We start from the raw sequence: 20,576 nt of genomic DNA, 5'->3' as shown, positions 1-20,576 counted from the left end.
TTTTGAGAGCTGTGACCAAGTGGTAGGTAGGGCATGAAAGAGGAAAACAAATCTCATGACCTTAGTAAAATGTGTCACAGTTTACTTTAGGCCCCTTAGCCAAGGCAGGAGATAACACAAGAAGGAAATGGCAAAAATGTCCTGAAGCAATTTGCATGAAAGTGAGAAAGTGGGTAGACAAATGCTGCTCTGCATTAACCGGATTGGCTGTGCCCCCAACCCTCCCCGACTGCAGGACTTCCTTCAACACTGTGCATTTTCTACTGAGATGCTCTCCTGAAAGCAAGTTTCAGCAAGAGGCTGGAAAGGCCTCTCAGAGGAGGCTGAGCTGGCAGTGATCAGGTAGCCCCTGGGCATTTGGCAGCCGTCCACAGTAAGACCTACAGATGGAGCCTTCATCTGGCAAGAAACTGGGGAAGCTGGCGGTGTCTTCAGGTGCAAGCTTCAGTGAGAAGAGCCTGTGCTCTGAGAAGACGCACAGAACTACAGAAGCAGCTCCCCTAGGAGAAGGAATGGAGGTTGTGCGCGGTGGCTCACGCCTGTAATCCCAGCACTTTGAGAGGCTGAGAGGGGTGGATCACTTGAGGTCAGGAGTTTGAGACCAGCCTGGCCAACATGGTGAAAACCCGTCTCTACTAAAAATAGCAAATATTATCCGGGCATGGTGGAGGTTGCAGTGAGCCAAGATTGCGCCATTGCACTCCTGCCTGTGCGATAGAGCAAGACTCTGTCTAAAAAAAAAAAAAAGGAATGGAGAAAACATAGCTATAGCTCTGGGAGTAGGAACAGAAGAAAGCAAGCTGACTGTCAGTCGGGTTCTTTCTTCTGGAGAAGGCTCTGTGTTGAAGCTGTCTTCTCTCTGAGGCTCAAGAAGCTGAGCATGGAATTAAACAACTCTGTCAACCAAAAATACAATTCTAAGTCCTACCCCATAACCATCTGAATGGACTCTCTCCTTGGCCAGGGCGCTCTTAAAATGTAACCTCAGAGACTGGTTCCGGCCATGAAGGGGAAGTGTCTCATTATACCCGCTGGTATTAACATCAACACAGATCTTACTGATAAGAATCATTTACCTGCGACATTCTCTGAAGCCTGCGACATTTGGTCTCCATAATCCCTTATCTTAACACAGACATTTCCTTTCTGTTGATTCCAGGTTTTCAGATAAACTCAACCAATTGTCAACCAGAAAAATTTTAAATCTACCTATAAGATGGAAGCGCCCCCCACCTTTGAGTTGTCCCACCTTTCTGGACCGAACCAATGTATTTTTTAAACATACTTGAGTGAAGTCTCATGTCTCCCTAAAATGTATAAAACCAAGCTGCACCCTGACCACCTTGGATACATGTTCTTGGGCCTCCTGAGGGTTGCATCAGGGGCCATCGTCACTCATATTTGCATATTTGGCTCGGAATAAATCTCTCCAAATATTTTTGAAAACAGTTTGTCTCTTCATAGCCAACTCTGTGGGCTTGCAGATACCGCCCCGGTAAGCGGTGTATTCAGTCGCTGTGCCATCCCCCACGTGGCCACAAGAACAAAAGCACCCTCTTAAGCCCAAGTGATCCAGTGGTTACTCCACTGTAACCAAGGTGTCCTTGGACACCTTCACCAAACGGCACTTGCAAGTGGCTCCTCTAGGCTGGGAGGAACGGAGAAGGCACAATACCAGCTCAGCTCACCACTCCAGGAGACCCCCCAGGGTAAGGGCATGAGCACAGGCTCACCACTTCCCTCCCCCCTACACCACCCTTACTTGGTCTGTGAAACTCCAGGGCGAGTCTTTATGGGAAGATGCATTCCTTCCAACATGTCATCGAGTGCTTACCTAGCCATCTCCTTTTCAAGACCTGGGTCTTTCTGCTGGTCCCTGAATTGCTCCATGCCCCTCTGTGCCTTCTGACTGTTCACATGCTCAACTTGTTGGAACATAGGAGATAGGCTATCTAGAGTTCCGGTCTCTCCCTGAGACAGGTAGAGACTGTGTGATCAGGTGCTGAGGGAGTACTACATTCCAGAGGCCAGGTGACTTTCCACCTGAGGCCTGGGGACATGGCATTCTGTACTGACTGCTGTCGCTGTTCTCTCTGATGCTGGTTTGGTGTAAGAGACGATAAGAAAGCATCTTCCCCATGAATTGTAGGGAAGCATTTCTGGGCCTAGTCTCCCAAAAGTGCTACGATTACAGGGGTGAGCCATGGCACCTGGCCACCTTTTTTTTTTTTTTTAGATGGAATCTTGCTCTATCGCCCAGGCTGGAGTGCAGTGGCATGATCTTGGCTGACTGCAAGCTCCGCCTCCTGGGTTCACGCCATTCTCCTGCCTCAGCCTCCCGAGTAGCTGGGACCACAGGTGCCCACCACCATGCCCGGCTAATTTTTGTATTTTTTTTTTCTTTTTGAGATGGAGTCTCGCTCTGTCACCCAGGCTGGAGTGCAGTGGTGCAATTTCCGCCTCCCGGGTTCACGCCATTCTCTTGCCTCAGCCTCCCGAGTAGCTGGGACTACAGGCGCCCGCCACCACGCCTGGCTAACTTTTTTGTATTTTTAGTAGAGACGGGGTTTCACCATGTTAGCCAGGATGGTCTCCATCTCCTGACCTTGTGATCTGCCTGCCTCGGTCTCCCAAAGTGTTGGAATTACAGGTGTGAGCCACAGCGCCCGGCCCTGGCCACCCTTCTGAGGGCAATTCATGAAGAGGAACTCAGATGTTGAAAGAGGGTCTCAGCCGGGTGCGGTGGCTCAAGCCTGTAATCCCAGCACTTTGGGAGGCCGAGACGGGCGGATCACGAGGTCAGGAGATCGAGACCATCCTGGCTAACACGGTGAAACCCCGTCTCTACTAAAAAAATACAAAAACTAGCGGGGCGAGGTGGCGGGCGCCTGTAGTCCCAGCTCCTCGGGAGCTGAGGCAGGAGAATGGCGTAAACCCGGGAGGCGGAGCTTGCAGTGAGCTGAGATCCGGCCACTGCACTCCAGTCCGGGCGACAGAGCGAGACTCTGCCTCAAAAAAAAAAAAAAAAAAAAGAAAGAGGGTCTCAGTCCTCACTCTCTGGCAGAGCCCCAGAGTACCCACTACCCTCACCCGATCAGCCCACCGGTATTTTATTGTTCATTTTTCTTTTTTTTTTATTTTTGAGAAAGAGTTTCGCTTTTGTTGCCCAGGCTGCAGTGCAATGGCGCAATCTCCGCTCACTGCAGCCTCTGCTTCCTGAGTTCAAGCAATTCTCCTGCCTCAGCCTCCTGAGTAGCTGGGATTACAGGCATGCACCACCACACCTTGCTAATTTTTTGTATTTTTAGTAGAGACAGGGTTTTACCATGTTGGCCAAGCTGGTCTCAAACTCCTGGCCTCAAGTGATCCGCCCACCTCGGCCTCCCAAAGTGCTGGGATTACAGGCGTGAGTCATCGCACCCAGCCTATTGTTCTTTTTTATTTTAATCCCAGCACTTTGGGAGGCTGAGGTGGGAGGATCACTTGAGGCGAGGAGTTGGAGACCATCCTGGTCAACATGGTGAAACACCATCTCTATTAAAAATACAAAAATTAGCTGGGTGTGGTGGCACGTGCCTATAATCCCAGGTACTCAAGACGCTGAGGCAGGGGAATCCCTTGAATCCAGGAAGTGGGGGTTGCAGTGAGCCGAGATTGCACCACTGCACTCTAGCCTCTAGCCTGGGCCACAGAGACTCCATCTCAAAAACAAAAAACAAAAAAAAGCCTTTTTTTTTTTTTTTTGAGATGGAGTCTCACTCTGTTGCCTAGGCTGGAGTGCAGTGGTGTCATCTTGTCTCACTGCAACTTCCGCCTCCCGGGTTCAAGTGATTCTCCTGCCCTGAGCAGATGGGATTACAGGCTATGCCACCACACCCAGGTGATTTTTGTATTTTTGGTAGAGATGGGGGTCTCACCATGTTGGCCAGGCTGGTCTCGAACTCCTGACCTCAAATGATACGCCCACTTTGGCCTCCCAAAGTGCTGGGGTTTTAAGCGTGAGCCACTGCCCCTGGCCTAACACCTCCTTTTTAAACTAAAAACTTTCTGACCCACTAGTAATGAGACTAACATTATTTTAAGTGTTTATTTTTCTCTATAATACATTTCATTCAACTCATAAACGTCTGATACATTTTTTTCTCAAGAACAACTTACACTCATTTGAGATGCTTTTTCTTTCTTTTAATCTTATAGGATGGACAAAGATACACTTTAATGGACAAAAAACACCAGAGTTCATTACAAATACAGCTTCCCAGGCCCCACCTCCAGTGCTTCTGACTGAGCGTGTGGGACACATCCTAGGATCACAAAACTGTAAAAGTCCCCCAGTCAACTCCACGGCAGGCAGGCCTGGAACCACCCTTAGTGGAACACTGCTTAGGACTTGTCTGCTATCTACCAGAAGCAATTTCAGAAAATCCAGGAATAATTACGTATACAGAAATAGCTCTTCTATAAAATTTCCATATAAAAATAATGGTATTTATTTACAAAGTCTGAGATACTACAAAATAATATATCATATTAGGTTGTGTACTTCCATCTAATAGAGAAAAGTCTACGGTGGGCAAGTCAGATGTGGTGGTTGCATTTTCCTCTTATCTCTTGTTTAAATTGCTTAAAGCATGTGGCACCATGATGTATCCTTCATGCAGAAAAAAGGAGAACTATATTTTCTGGAAATAAAACCCAATAGCACATAGTCAGAGTAAAGCATCTTCAGATGAAAAGGTGAACAACCTAGTGATTCGGGCTCTCATGGCCCTTTACCCACCGTTTTTTTCTTTTTCTTTTGAGATGGAGTTTCGCTCTTGTTTCCCAGGCTAGAGTGCAATGGCACGATCTCGGCTCACTGCAACCTCTGCTTCCGGGGTTCAAGCGATTCTCCTGCCTCAGCCTCCCCAGTAGCTGGGATTTCAGGCATGCACCACCGCACCTGGCTAATTTTATATTTTTAGTAGAGACAGGGTTTCTCCATGTTGGTCAGGCTGATCTTGAACTCCCAACCTCAGGTGATCCGCCCGCCTTGGCCTCCCAAAGTGCTGGGATTACAGGCGTGAGCCACCACGCCCGACATACCCACCTCTTTTGTCCAAAACTCAAGGATGATGGTGGTGAACCAAGTGCATGAAGGAACTCAGTATTGAAACGTGATCCCTGGAGTGCGGCCGCCTGGGCAGCCAGTGCGTATGCTTAGTAGGGGGGTTCCATTTTTCAGGCCAGAGAGGTTGAACCTGTCATGGTACTGCTGGCAAAAAGAGAACTGCAACAAGCCCAGAGGAGCTATTCAGGAGAAAAGTAGCCCCGTCGTCAGTGACATTTTAGTATGAAAACCCTGGCCCCAGTGTGAACAAGCACAGTCACCAGGCCGTGTGACATGAAGCTCGGCCATGATGAAGTATGGTGACAAATGGCATGCAGTGAGGCATGACAAGGGATGAGTTTTTAAATCCAAACGTGATCTGGGGAAGCTTCCCTGTTACGATTCGACAAGACATGGGCGGCAGCAGCTGGTGTGTGGAAGGACCAGTTGGTCACTGAACTCCTTGGGTCCCTGCCAATGGCCAGCGTGGGGAGCCCTTGTCTGTGGAGGTCTCAGCCCGCGGTTTTCTGACTTGAGAGAGGCCTAAACCTGACACCATGGCCTCATGCTGGGGCTCAGGAGAGGAGTCCCGCTTCTGCCCCTCAGCTGTTTGGCACTTGGTGGCACAGGACTGATGCTAATCCAAAACCCGTCTGGCAGGATTGTGGTGACAGCGTGGCCCTCACGGAGGGAAGCAGCTCTGGGTTTTGGTGCAGGCTCTGCCGCAGACAGGCTGAGGGATGGGAAGCAAGTCAAGCTCCTGCTTGCTTCCCATCTCTAAATGAGCAGGGTGGGAGCAATGCTCTCCCCCATCCTGAGACCTGCGGCGAAGGGGCGAGGCCTGACCCTGAGCATCAGCTACGAGGGCCTCCGATGCAGCTAGAAGCAGGGAAGACCAAAGTCTAATCTGCTGAAACAGCAAGGGGCAAGACAGCATTGGCTTCAACAGGCCTTTTTTGTAAAGCAAAAGGTAAGATGACAAGATCCAGCCTTGTCTGAGAACAGCTGCACAGAACACATGTTATAAATTAGTATTCTCCTATCTCAGCACCCTTGTGAATGGGTGTCAGAGAAGTTTCTGGACCTGTCGGGGACTCCCAGGGCTTAGTCAGAAGGTCAAAGTGTTGTGCCCACTCACTTTTTCTTCTTTAGCATACTGTGGAGTGAGACATGTGGAAAAATCGGATCCCAGCGATTATCTAAGCATAACTTCTCAGAGACATTTTGGTAAAGGGACTATTTCCTGAGAAATGTTATAATTTATGTGGGTAATGAGCTTGAATTTTTTTTATGGTAAAATCTTAGTCTGGGCGCGGTGGCTTAAGCCTGTAATCCCAGTGCTTTGGGAGGCCTAGGTGGGCGGATCACACGGTCAGAAGTTCAAGACCAGCGTGGCCAACATGGTAAAACCCCATCTCTACTGAAAATACAAAAATTAGCCGGGCGTGGTGGCACATGTCTGTAATCCCAACTACTTGGAAGGCTGAGGCAGGAGAATAGCTTGAATCCCCGAGGCAGAGGTTGCAGTGGCTGAGATCATGCCACTGCACTCCAGCCAGGGCAACAGAGCAAGACTCCATCTCGAGGGGAAAAAATATGCAAACATCAGGCTTTTCTCTTCTTAGTAACCATGTTTGGCTTGAGTGGAAGTTTAACCAAACACTGTTATCAACTGGGAATTTGAGGGCAGGGAGGCACATTGCTGAGGGTCATTTGAATGGCATGGTGCAGGCTCCTGATAAATAGTGTGGGTCTTTGGGAAATGCATATTAATTTTCATCAGTGCTTGGGGACCATTGCTTTGGGTGCATGAATATGGGAACCCATTTGGGAAAACGGTTCTTAGAAATCCAGTCATCAGCTTCACCAAAGCCAGCCCATATGCAGATTAGAGATGATCTCTTTGATATAGCCAACAACTTAGAAACATGGAAAACAGTTCTCAATTTCTAATCATTTTTCTTTTTTTCTTTTTTGAGACAGAGTCCTGCTCTGTCACCCAGGCTGGAGTGCAGTGGCAGATCTTGGCTCACTGCAACCTCCGCCTCCTGGGTTCAAGTGATTCTCCTGCCTCAGCCTCCCTAGTAGCTGGGACTACAGGCGTGTGCCACCACGCCAGCCTAATTTTTGTATTTTCTAATGATTTTTCTACTGCATAGATTCAGTTGGAAAGTAGTGAACCTTTGTTAGAATCTTCTCTTGGTTTACGGAAACTGCTGGTAGCTAACTTTGCTTTGAAGTCTTAAAAGTTCCTGAACAGACTCCAAAATGAAGGCTTGACACTGGAACAGTGGGGCCTCTGGAACTTAGGAGAGATTCCAAGTGCATGTTATGGGACAGAGTGGCTTGTTAAGAAAGTATAGAGACATCTGTCTTTCCACTATCTGACTCAGTAAAACTGTCTCTTTTCCAGAGGGGCCTCCCCGGCCACCCCCAGCCAAAGTAGCCTTTCCCAAACGGTCCCACTACGCTGCTGTTTTTTCCACAGCACTCCTCAATCTGCACGTGTTCCATCTGTGATCATGTTTCCCCAGTAGGAGGAGAACCCAACAACTGCAGGGCTCTTGCTGTTCCGCCTCAATGCCTGCGCACAGTAGCTACTCAAATGCTTACTGAATGAAGGATGAAATATTAAGATTCACTGTCCAACCCTCACCCCTTACTTACCACTAAGGCAGCACAGTTTTAAGGTCTACTTCACAGACTTGTTGGGCAGGGACAGCCCATTTTGTTAGGGGAGGGAGCTTGACAGTATTAAAGCGCCCTTGAAATGAAATAATTTTTTAAAAGCTAAATAGAGCCAGGTGCGGTGGCTCACACCTCTAATCCCAGCACTTCGGCAGGCTGAGGCGGGCGGATCACCTGAGGTCAGGAGTTTGACACCAACCTGGGCAACACGGTGAAACCCCGACTCTACTAAAAATACAAAAAATTAGCCGGGCATAGCGACATGCGCCTATAATCCCAGCTAGTCCGGAGGCTGAGGCAGGAGAATCGCTTGAACCTGGGAGGCAGAGATTGCAGTGAGCCGAGATTGCGCCACTGCACTCCAGCCTGGCGACAGAGGGAGACTCCGTCCCCCACCCTCCGCAAAAAAAAAAAAAAAAAAAAGGCTAAATAGGCTTTCCCCCCAGTGCCCCCCTCTCAGTGTGGTTATGGCAGGAATCGCTGAGGTAGTTCTCATGCTCTGCTAATCCACACTCCCTCCAACACACACACTGTGCTAGAGGGAGCCTAAGTCATACCTATACTTGGAGCAACTCTGCTGTCTCTATGACCCAAATAGCCATGAAGAGTTGTGGTTTAGCAGTTACAGATGTCTTGCAGGGCTAAACTGAGCCACTCCTCTGTGAAATATTTCCATTTGAGGCCGAGCACGGTGGCTCACACCTGTAATCTCAGCACTTTGGGAGGCTGAAGTGGGCGGATCACAAGGTCAGATGATCGAGGCCATCCTGGCTAACACGGTGAAATCCCGTCTCTACTAAAAATACAAAAAAATTTAGCCAAGCGTGGTGGAGGGCACCCTTAGTCCCAGCTACTCGGGAGGCTGAGGCAGAAGAATGGCGTGAACCTGGGAGGCGGAGCTCGCAATGAGCCGAGATCGCCACTGCACTCCAGCCTGGGCGACAGAGCAAGACTCTGTCTCAAAAAAAAAAAAAAAAAAAGAAAGAAATATTTCCATTTGAATTATCTGATAGGAGCTACCTTGTTTTCAAGGACTGACCCTGGCATTATTTTTCAAATATGCAGAGTACTGTTACAACTGTAAAATTTGCTAATGGAAGGAGTTATCCTCTTTATCCTGCTAAAATGGCAGAAACCACATAGCTTTTTCTTCCCATCACTTCTTTAAAGAAATAAATTGAAGGACGCCAAACATGTGGCCATCGTCTGTAGTTTCTCGGGCAGTGGGTGTCGCTGAGGGGTGGAGGACCGCCATGTTGGCCCCTGCTTTCCAGCCTTCCTCCAGGGCCCACCTTGATCACAAGGCACAAGGTATACAAACACCACAACTGCTCTCACCACAGGAAACGAGCACGTGGAGGAGACAGACTGACAGCGGGGAAGAGGAAGGCAGCGTGGTAGGCACCTGGGGCCCATAAGCGCTGCTGTGTGCTTAGGCGGCACCGCCCTTCCCAGTGAGGGCCAGACAACAGGTCCTAGTGCCACTGTGCATGTGCTAAATAGAGGCAGCACTTTCTCAGTGAGTGATGCCACACGCTTAAAAGGGGGACAGCCACACTTACCCTCAAGGGGAAAAGGCCTCTTGAACTCCCCACAATCAGTGTGTGCCAGCACCCCTGGGAGGAGTGATCTGTGTATGGCAAGTAACCCGGCGTGCCACTAGAACAAAGCAGCCTGGGCATTGTAACAACTTCTCTCCCCGCAGCGCATCCCGCCCCCACCTTTTTTTTTTTTTTTTTTTTTTTGAGACAGGGTCTTGCTCTGTCACCCAGGCTGGAGTGCAGTGGTGTGATCTTGGCTCTCTACAACCTCTGCCTCCTGGGCTCAAGCAATCCTCCCATCTCAACCTCTTGAGTAGCTGGGACAACAGGCATGCCCCACCACACAAGGCCAATTTTTGCATTTTTGTAGAGGCAGGGTTTTGTCATGTTGCCCAGGCTGGTCTTGAACTCCTGAGCTCAAGCAATGTGCCTGCCTCGGCCTCCCAAAGTGCTATGATGGCAGGCGAGAGGCGCTGCACCTAGCCCCCAGTTTCCTAACGCTGCTTCACTTTAATTTCGTGTGAAATTGTGACTCAGTGCTGAGCTTTAGACCCAGATAAATGTTGAGGGGGAATACAGAAGAGAATTGGCCTTTCTAAACAGCTCAACCCAGTTTCTAAAGGCAAGATTTTACTCCAGTGACATATACTGGTGACTACGATGTCACTCTGTGAGCCAGCCTCAACAGTAACCCAAACACAACGCTGAGGAAGAGACTGTTTCCCACCAACAGCACACACCTATGGCTGGGGTGGCCAATGGTGGGGCACCAATAAGGATAAGAGTCTTTGGCGGCTTTCTTTTTTTAAGCCCATATTTTATCAATGTAAAGCATGAGAGTAGCAGAGATGGAGAGTAGAGAAGAAGACAGGTTCCCAAGAACTCTGGCAAGAATGTTGCTATTTGGTGAAGGAATGGTTATCATTAGTGCACCTGTCTTAAATTCTGAAATGCATCTTGGGACCTGCAGTTCAATATTTTGAAGACTACAAAGGTAGCTGTGGCCATTGGCCTCTCCAGGTCCCTCCTGGGTCCCAGAGATGAGAAAGAGTGAAGTTAGTAAAAGAGGAGGCTGCCCCTTAAAGGACAGTTGGTTTGGAGGGAAATCCCGATCGTGCAGTTGAAATGTCCCCTGCAGGTCCCTGGGGACCTGCTGTCACCTCCCCGGTGTTCCTGACTGGTCTGAGAGGTATGCTCCAGAACCCGTGATAAGACCAAGTTCTCTAGAAACTGCCTCTATCTCTGAGTCTGTACTATGGCTTATTTCTGACAGAATGAGACTTTTGTATCAAAGGAGCTCCAGCTAAAGTTGAGTGTTTTTCTTTCTCAGTTTTTATGGCCTTATTAAACATGTTTAGCTAGCCAAAACTTTCTCCTCCTCACCATGCTCACTGTCAACATGGTGGTGGGGCTAGAAAGAGGCACCACAGGAAGAAGCCTGCACTTCCCCCCAGGGATTTAAAAAAGAACCAATTTGGGCCATGCTTGGTGCATCTAGCATCATCTTGGGATAAATCCACGATTCAGGTCAAAGTTTTGGAGTTAATTTTCCCATTATTATTTGCTCCTTTCCAAGGCCTTAATGTGAAATTCAGGGTCTGGCCATGGTGGCAGATGTCCCTACACTCTTTCATTCAGAGAAGAAGCAGTTGTGAATACACCACTGCAGTATTTCTAATGACATCTTGAGCCATAAACAACATAACTGCACTACCGTATATCCAGGCAGTAAGAGTGTTCAATATTTTCCAGTGTTTCTGTAAAACACTAAATATTGGATTAGTTTGAAATGCAACTGACCCCAGAAGTAAGCTTAATAAGGTCATTCTGACTAATGAAAATGTGAAAAAAGGTGACATGTAGAAGGAAACATTGCTGGTCATATTCTTGAAATAGACTTTTCTTTAAGACAAAAGTAATGACATTTGGTTCATCTTCACAAATTGCACACTGGGTGAGATCATACAATTGCTGCAGGGAACTGTAGGTAAGCAATTTGGTCATAGGAATTTGTCTTGTTTTCAATGAAAAAGCTATATGAAATGCATAGCTTTGATTAACCTAAAGATAGTTTCCATCTGTAAAACTCCAGATTTAGGATGCTGGCAAAAGGCAGTGCTGGCAAAGTATTTAATGCACATGGAAATGCTATTCTATTTTGGCTTCCAGAAGTAGCCCTAGTAAATTCTATGCATCAATGCATTGGCTAATAATAATTTCAGTTTTACTATAAATTATCTAAATGTCACTTAAGTACTTAAGAAGTAGCGCTTGCTCCTTTCTAGAAGCTGTCTAAGGCAGCAGATGCATAAAGCACCTTAACTAGACCTCCAACTAGTTCAGCAGTTCAATCTGTGCCCCTCGGCCACAGGACTGCCCTCAGTATCCCTCACTACACAGCTCCCCTCTCCTGGGGACTTTTCATGTTCATTTCCGCCTTGTCAAAGGCAGTCCAGGCAGGGAAGAGAAACGTCAGAAACATGATCGTCAAGGACTGCTCTGTGTAGCAATCTCAATTCTAAGAATAATTACATGGGTGTGAGGAACACAAAAATCCCACCTCACAGAAGATAAATGAGCACACTCACACTGCCAACTCTTCAGGGATTATCCCCACTATCTCCTCAGAAAGCATCCTTTGTTTGTTATATCATCTACTGCTCTGCTGGCCAGACTTTCATTCACACTATGTTAACTTTCATCTCAATAATCTCAGCCTTCATGTGATTTGCTTATTGTGTTTCTCTAGTTTTCACTGAACACACAGTGCAAACAAAGGCAAAGACTGAAGCAATCATTTCAAAAACAAGAGCTCACACTACAAACACACATGAGCATCACATATTGAAACGTAGGCTTTCTCTTGTCTTTATTCTGGGGAGGAGGAATCCTCCTCATCATCTTCCTCATCTTCATCATTGAACGAACAGGGGGTCTCGCCTCGGGACTCGGAGCAGTGAGAGGCTGCACTGCTGGACTGGTGACTGTTTGGGGCCAGGAACTGCCCAGTTGCTAAGGCCACTTCTGCATCCAAGCATAACCCTTGGTTTACACTAGCAAACAATTAAAAACACACAGGCTCATTAATGTGGTATAAACAGTTTTGTAAAACATAGGAATAAAAACATAGGAAGGAGGTGCCATTGGTGAGATCTGCCACAAACCTGCTCAGCAGGACCTGTGCTGGCAGTAACATGACCCCGGCTCACCCCTACACAGACAGTCAGGGCTCTGGGGTTTGCCTTTCTAACCCTGAAAAAAATACGTACCTTGACTGGGGTAAGGTGGCACCAGTGGTCAGGTCTAAATTTGAAACTGATTGGGTAGAGTTCAGAAGTAGTCCCTGATTTAACCAAGAAGGTCCTGTGGAGATATCTAAAGGAAAAAATGAGAACAAAAAATGTCGGTCCTGCAAGTTCTGTGGCTGCTGTTGTTACAGTCTGAAGAAAGCACAGAAAAGCAAGAGCTAAGCTTATTCTTCATGACAGCTAGACAATTCTCTTGCTGTAAGAAGAACCCAGGTTTCTTCACCTTCTTGGAAGAAAAAGAAACTCTAGAACAAGAGCAGGAAAAAAAAATACGGGAAGGCAGCTTATGGAGAGAAGGTATTCAAATGAAAACACTCACAGGCGCTTTCTTACTCTTTTTTCTTAGATAAGCCCTCCAGAGCACAGCCCATGGGATACAGCCCAGTGTACCATCCTCAATGCCTGGGCTGCCCTCACCACAAAAGACCTGGACTGTGGTGTTGACAGCGAAAGCCAGAAGTGGGAAAAGAGAAAATCAAATCAGAAATACATGAGGTAAGAAGGCCACTCTGCTTAGAGGGCAGACAGATCTGTTTTGGCCAAAACCCCTGCCGCAATGTCTTTTCAGGTGCCTGCTGCTGGTGAACTCAATGCTGCTACTCATCAAATACCTATTCTTTTTCCTGACAGGATTTTTCCTGGTATCCTTTGCTTTCTAATTCAAACTATTATTTTTAAAAACTCACATGCAGTCATGTTTTTAATGAGGTGGAGGCAGACATTACTGTTTTTTGGGAGCATTTTGGGAGGCCAAGGTGGGCGGATCATCTGACGTCGGGAGTTCAAGACCAGCCTGTCCAACGTGGAGAACCCATCTCCACTAAAAATACAGAATGAGCTGGGCGTTGTGGCGCATGCCTGTAATTCTAGCTACTCGGGAGGCTGAGGCAGGAGATTCGCTTGAACCCAGGAGGCGGAGGTTGACTGAGTGAGCTGAGATCGCACCATTGCACTCCAGCCTGGGCAACCAGAGTGAAACTCCATCTCAAAAAAAAAAAAAAAAATTTTTTTTATATCTCCTTGCCATCTTCTTTTCTATACATATACCACATTTCTCCTATGACAACACTGATCAATTTTTATTGTAATTTTACTGGTTTAATACTTCTAATCTTCCCATCTACAGTGTTAGCTCAAAGAAGGCAGTAACTGGAACATGTAAGATCTAAATGTGGCCAGGTGCGGTGGCTCATGCCTGTAATCCCAGCACTTTGGGAGGCCAAGGTGGGCAGACTGCTTGAGCTCAGGAGTTCAAGACCAACCTGGCAAACATAGCAAAGCCCCATCTCTATTAAAAATACAAAAATTAGCCAGGCATGGTGATATACGCCTGTAATCCCAGCTACTAGAGGGGCTGTGGCAGGAGAATCACTTGAACCCAGGAGGTGGAGGTTGCAGTGAGCCTAGATCGTGCCACTGCACTCCAGCCTGGGTGACAGAGCAAGACTCTGTCTCAAAAGAAAAACAAAAAAAAACCCCAAAAAAGTTACTGAATGAGTATAGTTTCTGTCAGCTGCCACTTTACAAAATAAGTGGTAGATACATTAAAAGTAATTCCTAAAAAGAAATTCTATAAGCCCAAACACATACTCAGAAAATGTAATCTGCCAAAATGAGCTATGATTTAATTTAATCGAAATCTTTTTGCAATTACTGTACAAAAAAATGAAACTATATGATTTAGATTGGAAACTCTGGTATCTAAACAAGAGGCCATTCCCATGTAGGAAAAAAGTAAACTAAATGACTATGCTAATTTTAAAACCGTCTTATGAACCTTTTTCTTTGAGACAGCTGTGGAAAAAAAAGACTTCAAGTCTAAGAAGAATAGCAGACTTTAAATACATTAAATAACAAGTCTGTACAAGAAAATAACATTAATGCCAGAATCCTGTGCTGAATATTAATTAGTATATAGAACTATAGAAACCTTCTGTCAGAACACAGCTATTTACTTGTTTGTGAGCATAACACATTGCATTCTCTTTTTACAATGGATTGGAAAAGCCTACATTTCTTTCCTATTATCACAGGATCCACACAATGGTTCTCACACTCCCACCCAGGCCATTCTGCCCCTTTACACATGAGAGGCACATGTTTCTTCCTTTGAACTAACCAGAAAGTCTGTATCCCAGTCTGCAAATGAGGTCACGAAGAGATCAAAACCACAGAGCCTGCCTAATCGCCCTGAGCCTTTTCACTGGGAGTAAGCTAAAATAAAGTTCTGGTGATTTATTGAGTAAGCCCTTTATTCAGATTCTGCTGGCCTTCCAATGACACAGCAGGACCCAGGCTGGAGAGCGTGGGGAGAGAGCTGGGTGGGGAGACAGAACAGGTGGGCCGAGGGGCAAGGAGAAGCCGGGGGCCCTTGCAGGGGATGAATGGTGCCAACCGAAGAACTAAAACAGAAACCAGATCTCAGCCAAGAAACTCTTCTGTTGTGAGCAAAGGGCCAAATCATAGAGTAAAACAAAATTAAAGCTACCTTTCTGCTTACATGGGATTTAATGTATCTTAGAACTAGCATTAAAATGCCTTTAAAAAGCGATGTGAAATTCTAGATGGTTATACTTACAAATGAAAGAAACAAAAGAAAGCAAAGGCAAAATCACTGCTTACATAGTCATTTTTTTTTTTTTTTAAAAAAGACAGAGTCTCACTCTGTTGCCCAGGCTGGAATGCAGTGGTGCGATCTCTGTTCACCGCAACCTCCGCCTCCCAGGTTCAAGTGATTTTCCTGCCCCAGCCTCTCAAAGAGCTGGAATTACAGGCATGTGTCACTATGCCTGGCTAATTTTTGCATTTTTAGTAGAGACAGGGTTTTGCCATGTTGGCCAGTATGGTCTCGTACTCCTGACCTCAAGTGATATGCCTGCCTCAGCCTCCCAAAGAGCTGGGATTACAGGCGTGAGCCACCGCACCTAACCTATATAGTCAAATTATATCTGCAAAATGTGTAATAGTTTCAGGAATTAGGAAAATCAGGAAGATTTCTAAATTAGTAAAAAAAATCTTAATTATAAGACACGTAAAACATAGTGCTTCTGTTTTCAAGTATACTCAGTATAATTTTACAACTCAATAAAAAGACAAGTAACTTTATTTAAAAATGGGTAAAGGATGCACTGTGGGAGGCCGAGGTGGGTGGATCACCTGAGGTCAGGAGTTTGAGACCAGCCTGGCCAATACGATGAAATCCCATCTCTACTAAAAATACAAAAATTAGCCGGGCGTGGTGGCGGGCGCCTGTAATTCCAGCTACTTGGGAGGCTGAGACAGGAGAATCGCCTGAACCCAGGAGGCGGAGGTTGCAGTAAGCCGAGACTGTGCCACTGCACTCCAGCCTAGGTAATAGAGCAAGACTCTGTCTCAAAAAAAAAAAAAAAAAAAACCCAAAATGGGCAAAGGATGTGAACAAACATATTTCTGAGGAAGATATACAAATAGTCAATAAACACATGAAAAGACGCTCAACATCAGAAGTCATTAGGGAAATGCAAATCAAAATTACAGTGGGAGCCAAGGCAGGTGGATCTCTTGAGCTCAGAAGTTTGAGACCAGCCTGGACAACATGGCAAAGCCCCATCTCTACCAAACACACCAAAAAAAAAAAAAAAAAAATATATATATATATACTTAACCAGGCATGGTGGCACACATCTGTGGTCCCAGCTACTCAGGAGGCTGAGGTGGGTGGATTGTTTGAGTCTTGGAGTTCCAGGCTGCAGTGAGCGGAGATTGCGCCACGGCACTCCAGCCTGGAGAGCAAGACTCTCTCCCCTCTACCACTGTCCTTCCCTGCCCCCCACAAAAATCACAGTGATACCACTTCACTTCTGTGAGGATGGCTATAATTCAAAAGATGTATAATGACAAGTGTAGAAAAGGATGTGGAGGCCAGGCACGGTGGCTCACATGTATAATCCCAACACTTTGGGAGGCTGAGTCAGGTGAATTCAGGCCAGGAGTTCCAGATTAGCCTGGCCAACATGGTGAAACCCTGTCTCTGCTAAAAATACCAAAACTAACCAGGCGTGGTGGCAAGGTGCCTATAATCCCAGGTACTCAGGAGGCTGAGGCAGGAGAATCACCTGAATCTGGGAGGTGGAGGTTGCAGTGAGCCAAACTGCGCCACTGCACTCCAGCTTGGGCGACAGAGTGAGACTCCATCTCTAAACAAGTAAATAAGGATGTGGAGAAATTGGAACCCTCATCCATTGCTGGTTGGACTGTAAACGGTGGTACAGGAGCTTTGGAAAACAGTTTGGTATTTCCTTAAAATGTTAAACACAGAGTTACCATATAACCCAGCAATTTCACTCTTAGGTGTATGTTTTTAGAGCTAAAAACATACGTTTACACATAAACTTTTATAAAAAAGTTAACAGCAGCATCATTCAAAATAGCCAAAAAGTGGAAACAGTCCAAATGTCTACCAACTGATGAATGGATAAACAAAACGTGGTCCATCCATACAATGGAATAGTATTTGGCAATAAAGAGGAATGAAGCACTGATGGTGCTACAACATGAATGAACCTTGAAACATTACCCTACGTGAAAGAAGCCATCCACAAAATACCCCATGCTCTAGGGTTCTGTTCACACAAAGCATCTGTCTAGAATAGGTCAATTCATAGTGACACAAAGTAGATTAGTGGTTGCCAGGGGCCGAGGGAGAATGGGGGAATAGAGAAAGACTGTTAATGGTTTGGGTTTCTTTTTGGGTTTTAAAATTAAAATATTCTGGAATTAGATAGTGGTAATGATTAGCAACCTTGTGGGTATACCAAAACACCACTGAACTGACATTTTTAAATGGTGTATTTTATGGCATGCGAATTCAATCTCAATTTAGAAAAGCTACAATGATATAATTTCAGACCCACCTGATTGGGAAAACAGAACACTTCTACTCTGCTGGGGAAAGTGTAATTTGGTAAAATCAAATTGAAAATTTTTGGTATCATCTAGTAAAGCTGAAAATGTACCCAACTCTGACCTAACAAGTTCAATCTGTACGTTTGCATGTGGTCACTAGGATAATGTATAGGAATGTTCAAAGCAGCACTGTATTTGACCATCAAGGAATCGGAAACAAACTCAAGGTTTATTTTCAGTAAAATAAACAGAAAAGCTGTGATGTATTCATATAATTAAACTTTACACAGGAATAAGAATGTATGAACTACATCTACATTATATACTATTACATCTAAATTGGCTCACTCAGCACTACATTTGACTCTTCAGAGAGATCTAGTAATTCCCAGTACCTAGTTTACATAGATTGTTTCATAACATTATATACTATTACATAATCTAATTTTTGAAAAAATGGTCCTAAAGTGTTAAAGGTTTCAGTCTGTTGACACAAGCACAGATGTTCTAAAATTCTGCAATTTTCTATAAGAAAGGTTTTAACAAGTTTGGATTCAACATTTAATCAGGGACAACACATGAAAGCATCAGTTAACATACCTGTGATATAACCTTCTAAAGCCTTTGGCACCAGGGATTTCGCAAGTTTCAGATCCTCCAGAGAGCATTTGCCTGACTCCAGGCCAAATGACATTCCCATCCGCTTTAGTACTTCTATGTCATCATGGATCTCAAAGGTGTTGTCAAAATTGAAAAGATACTCAAACCTGCATCAGGAAACAAAGTAAAGGGTTTTTGGTGGTGCTGGAGAGGTCTGAATAGTTTTATATTCTGTACTTTAAGTAACAGAATGGGGGCCTAAATCCAGCTATAGTGCTAGAAATGGCTACCATTTAGAGAGCCACGAGTCATTCTGCTCTGTCAGGGGAATGACATCTCAAATAAAACACTTTCCCAATTAAAACAACATTCCTCTGACAGATGATAGAAATCCACAAACTTTAGCCCTAACGCTGTTGCAAACAGAGGATAGAAATTTTGTTCTAAATCCAGTACTTTTCAAAGTTGACTATAGCTTTGCCACAAAAGAAAAGCCTCTCTACTTTAATATTACAATATCCCTATTCTGAGTTGACCTGTTAGCTTTGAGGAAAAAAACATTTTGAATGCTTACTTCATTTTCATGAGTCAACTGTTAGCTACAGCCTACTTTAGATAAGCAATAAATAGAAGACTTTCAATAAATGAAAACAACCCCAAATCCTGTCCTGAGACGCTAAGGAGTAAAATGTTTCAAGAAAAAGTGTCACATGTAATACAAGCACATTTCCAAATATGCTTGAAAGGCACCCAAACTGGATGCCCAGCTTCCCAGCAGCCCAACACACTTCAATCAAGAGGCAAAAGAAGGAAGACACAGTCCTTCCGACTCCTAGGCTAGGTCTGGAACACCTTCGTCATGGGCTGCAGGGACAGCGTTTAGGGACAATGGTAGGTTTCACCTGGTCATGAAATTCTATTAAAATCATATAAGGGTAAAACTTTATACCCTATTTAAGATAATTTGAACAATAGATTATCTTAGGAGCAAAAATTATAATTTGAAGCAAAATCCCAATTTAAGTAATCTATATGAATTTGATTAAAGTACAATAACAACTTTTTAAAAAAATCTGAAGTGGGTACCTGCCACAGGGATGATTTCAGGCATCTGTTAAAAGCAGATCGCTTTGTAAATGTAATCCTCATTGTGGAAAGCCTCCCGGCTAATTATGGGGAAAGGTTGCATCACCAAAGTAACTGAAAGATAGGGTTTTTGGACCTATGTTGGATAACAAGCTTGTACAAGCTACTCAGAGCCTCCTTCCCTCCACTCAAAGGAAGGCCAAGGAAAGGGCATGAGTCAGGGACCACTCAAGAGATGGAAGCTTCACCAGATTCCAGCCTGGGGGAACAGTGTCCATAATTCCCCTAGGCCAATGATTCCCAGATTTTCCTGTCATTCTTTTTAGACTTAAGAGACTAACCTAAGAAGATAGTTTTATAATTCTCCATACAAAACAAGAGACTAACTAGAGAGAGTAACTAGAATGCTAAGTTTTGTGTTTTTTATCTGAAAAGATGCTAACCATTTTCTAGAATTCTCGGTTTTCTTTTTTTCTTTTTTTTTTTTGAGACGGAGTCTTGTTCTGTCGCCCAGGCTAGAGTACAGTGGCACGATTTCGGCTCAGTGCAACCTTTGCCTCCTGGGTTCAAGCGATTCTCCTACCTCAGCCTCCTGAGTAGCTGGGATTACAGGTGCGTGCCACCACGCCTGGCTCATTTTTGTATTTTCAGTAGAAATGGGGTTTCACCATGTTGATCAGGCTGGTCTCGAACTCCTGACCTTGTGATCCACCCACTTTGGCCTCCCAAAGTGCTGGGATTACAGGTGTGAGCCACCACGCCCAGCCTGAATTCTCAGTTTTCTGAGACTGTTAATGGTCCTCTTTGACATATATTTATAAAGAACTTGCAAGTGTGTGGAAAATAATTTAGATATCTACCACTTACTGACCACTGGGCTGGGTTCTATATTAATTTATCCATAACTTTTGAAACTGGCAAGGTAAATTCTGTAATTCTTATTTTTGTGGAGAAAGGAACACAATCTCAGAGAGGTTAAGAAACTTAAGAAGAGGCTGGGCGTGGTGGTTCACGCCTGTAATCCCAGCACTTTGGGAGACTGAGGCGGGCAGATCACGAGGTCAGGATATCGAGACCATCCTGGCTAACACGGTGAAACCCCGTCTCTACTAAAAATACAAAAAATTAGCCAGGCATGGTGGCGAGGCCCTGCAGTCCTGGCTACTCGGGAGGCTGAGGCAGAAGAATGGCGTAAACCCAGAGGGTGGAGCCTGCAATGAGCCGAGACTGCACCACTGCACTCCAGCCTGGAAGACAGAGCAAGACTCCATCTCAAAAAAAAAAAAAAGAAAGTAAGAAACTTAAGAAGATTAAAAAATGGATCAGCTTTAGATGGCCATGGAGGTGTGCACCTGCAGTCCCAGCTACAAGGAAGGTTGA

The 20,576-nt window shown here is 45.4% G+C and overlaps 1 protein-coding gene across 18 annotated transcripts in view; it reads right to left on the bottom strand.

Annotated features, from left to right (window-relative positions):
- Positions 1-4,076: 4,076 nt before the first annotated feature.
- TFDP2 (transcription factor Dp-2) overlaps positions 4,077-20,576 on the bottom strand; it is a 217,923-nt gene continuing 201,423 nt past the window's right edge. For 11 of the 18 annotated variants that reach the window (XM_033212444.1, XM_033212446.1, XM_033212435.1 and 8 more), the window contains 3 exons: positions 18,111-18,277; positions 12,588-12,693; positions 7,060-12,371 (listed from right to left, as the gene is read on the bottom strand). In XM_033212444.1, the coding sequence (XP_033068335.1) occupies positions 12,188-12,371; positions 12,588-12,693; positions 18,111-18,277 (457 nt within the window). In that variant the 3' untranslated portion in view covers positions 7,060-12,187. Of the gene's footprint in view, positions 12,372-12,587; positions 12,694-18,110; positions 18,278-20,576 lie in introns of all 18 variants that reach the window. The other 7 variants (XM_033212442.1, XM_033212433.1, XM_033212438.1 and 4 more) reach the window with 2 other exon arrangements.

Source organism: Trachypithecus francoisi, unplaced genomic scaffold (assembly GCF_009764315.1).
Source record: "Trachypithecus francoisi isolate TF-2019V2 unplaced genomic scaffold, Tfra_2.0 Lachesis_group0, whole genome shotgun sequence".
In the NCBI taxonomy this organism is placed as follows: Eukaryota; Metazoa; Chordata; class Mammalia; order Primates; family Cercopithecidae; genus Trachypithecus; species Trachypithecus francoisi.
Note: the sequence above shows the minus strand (reverse complement) of the source record. Positions and strands in the feature narration are given on the sequence as shown.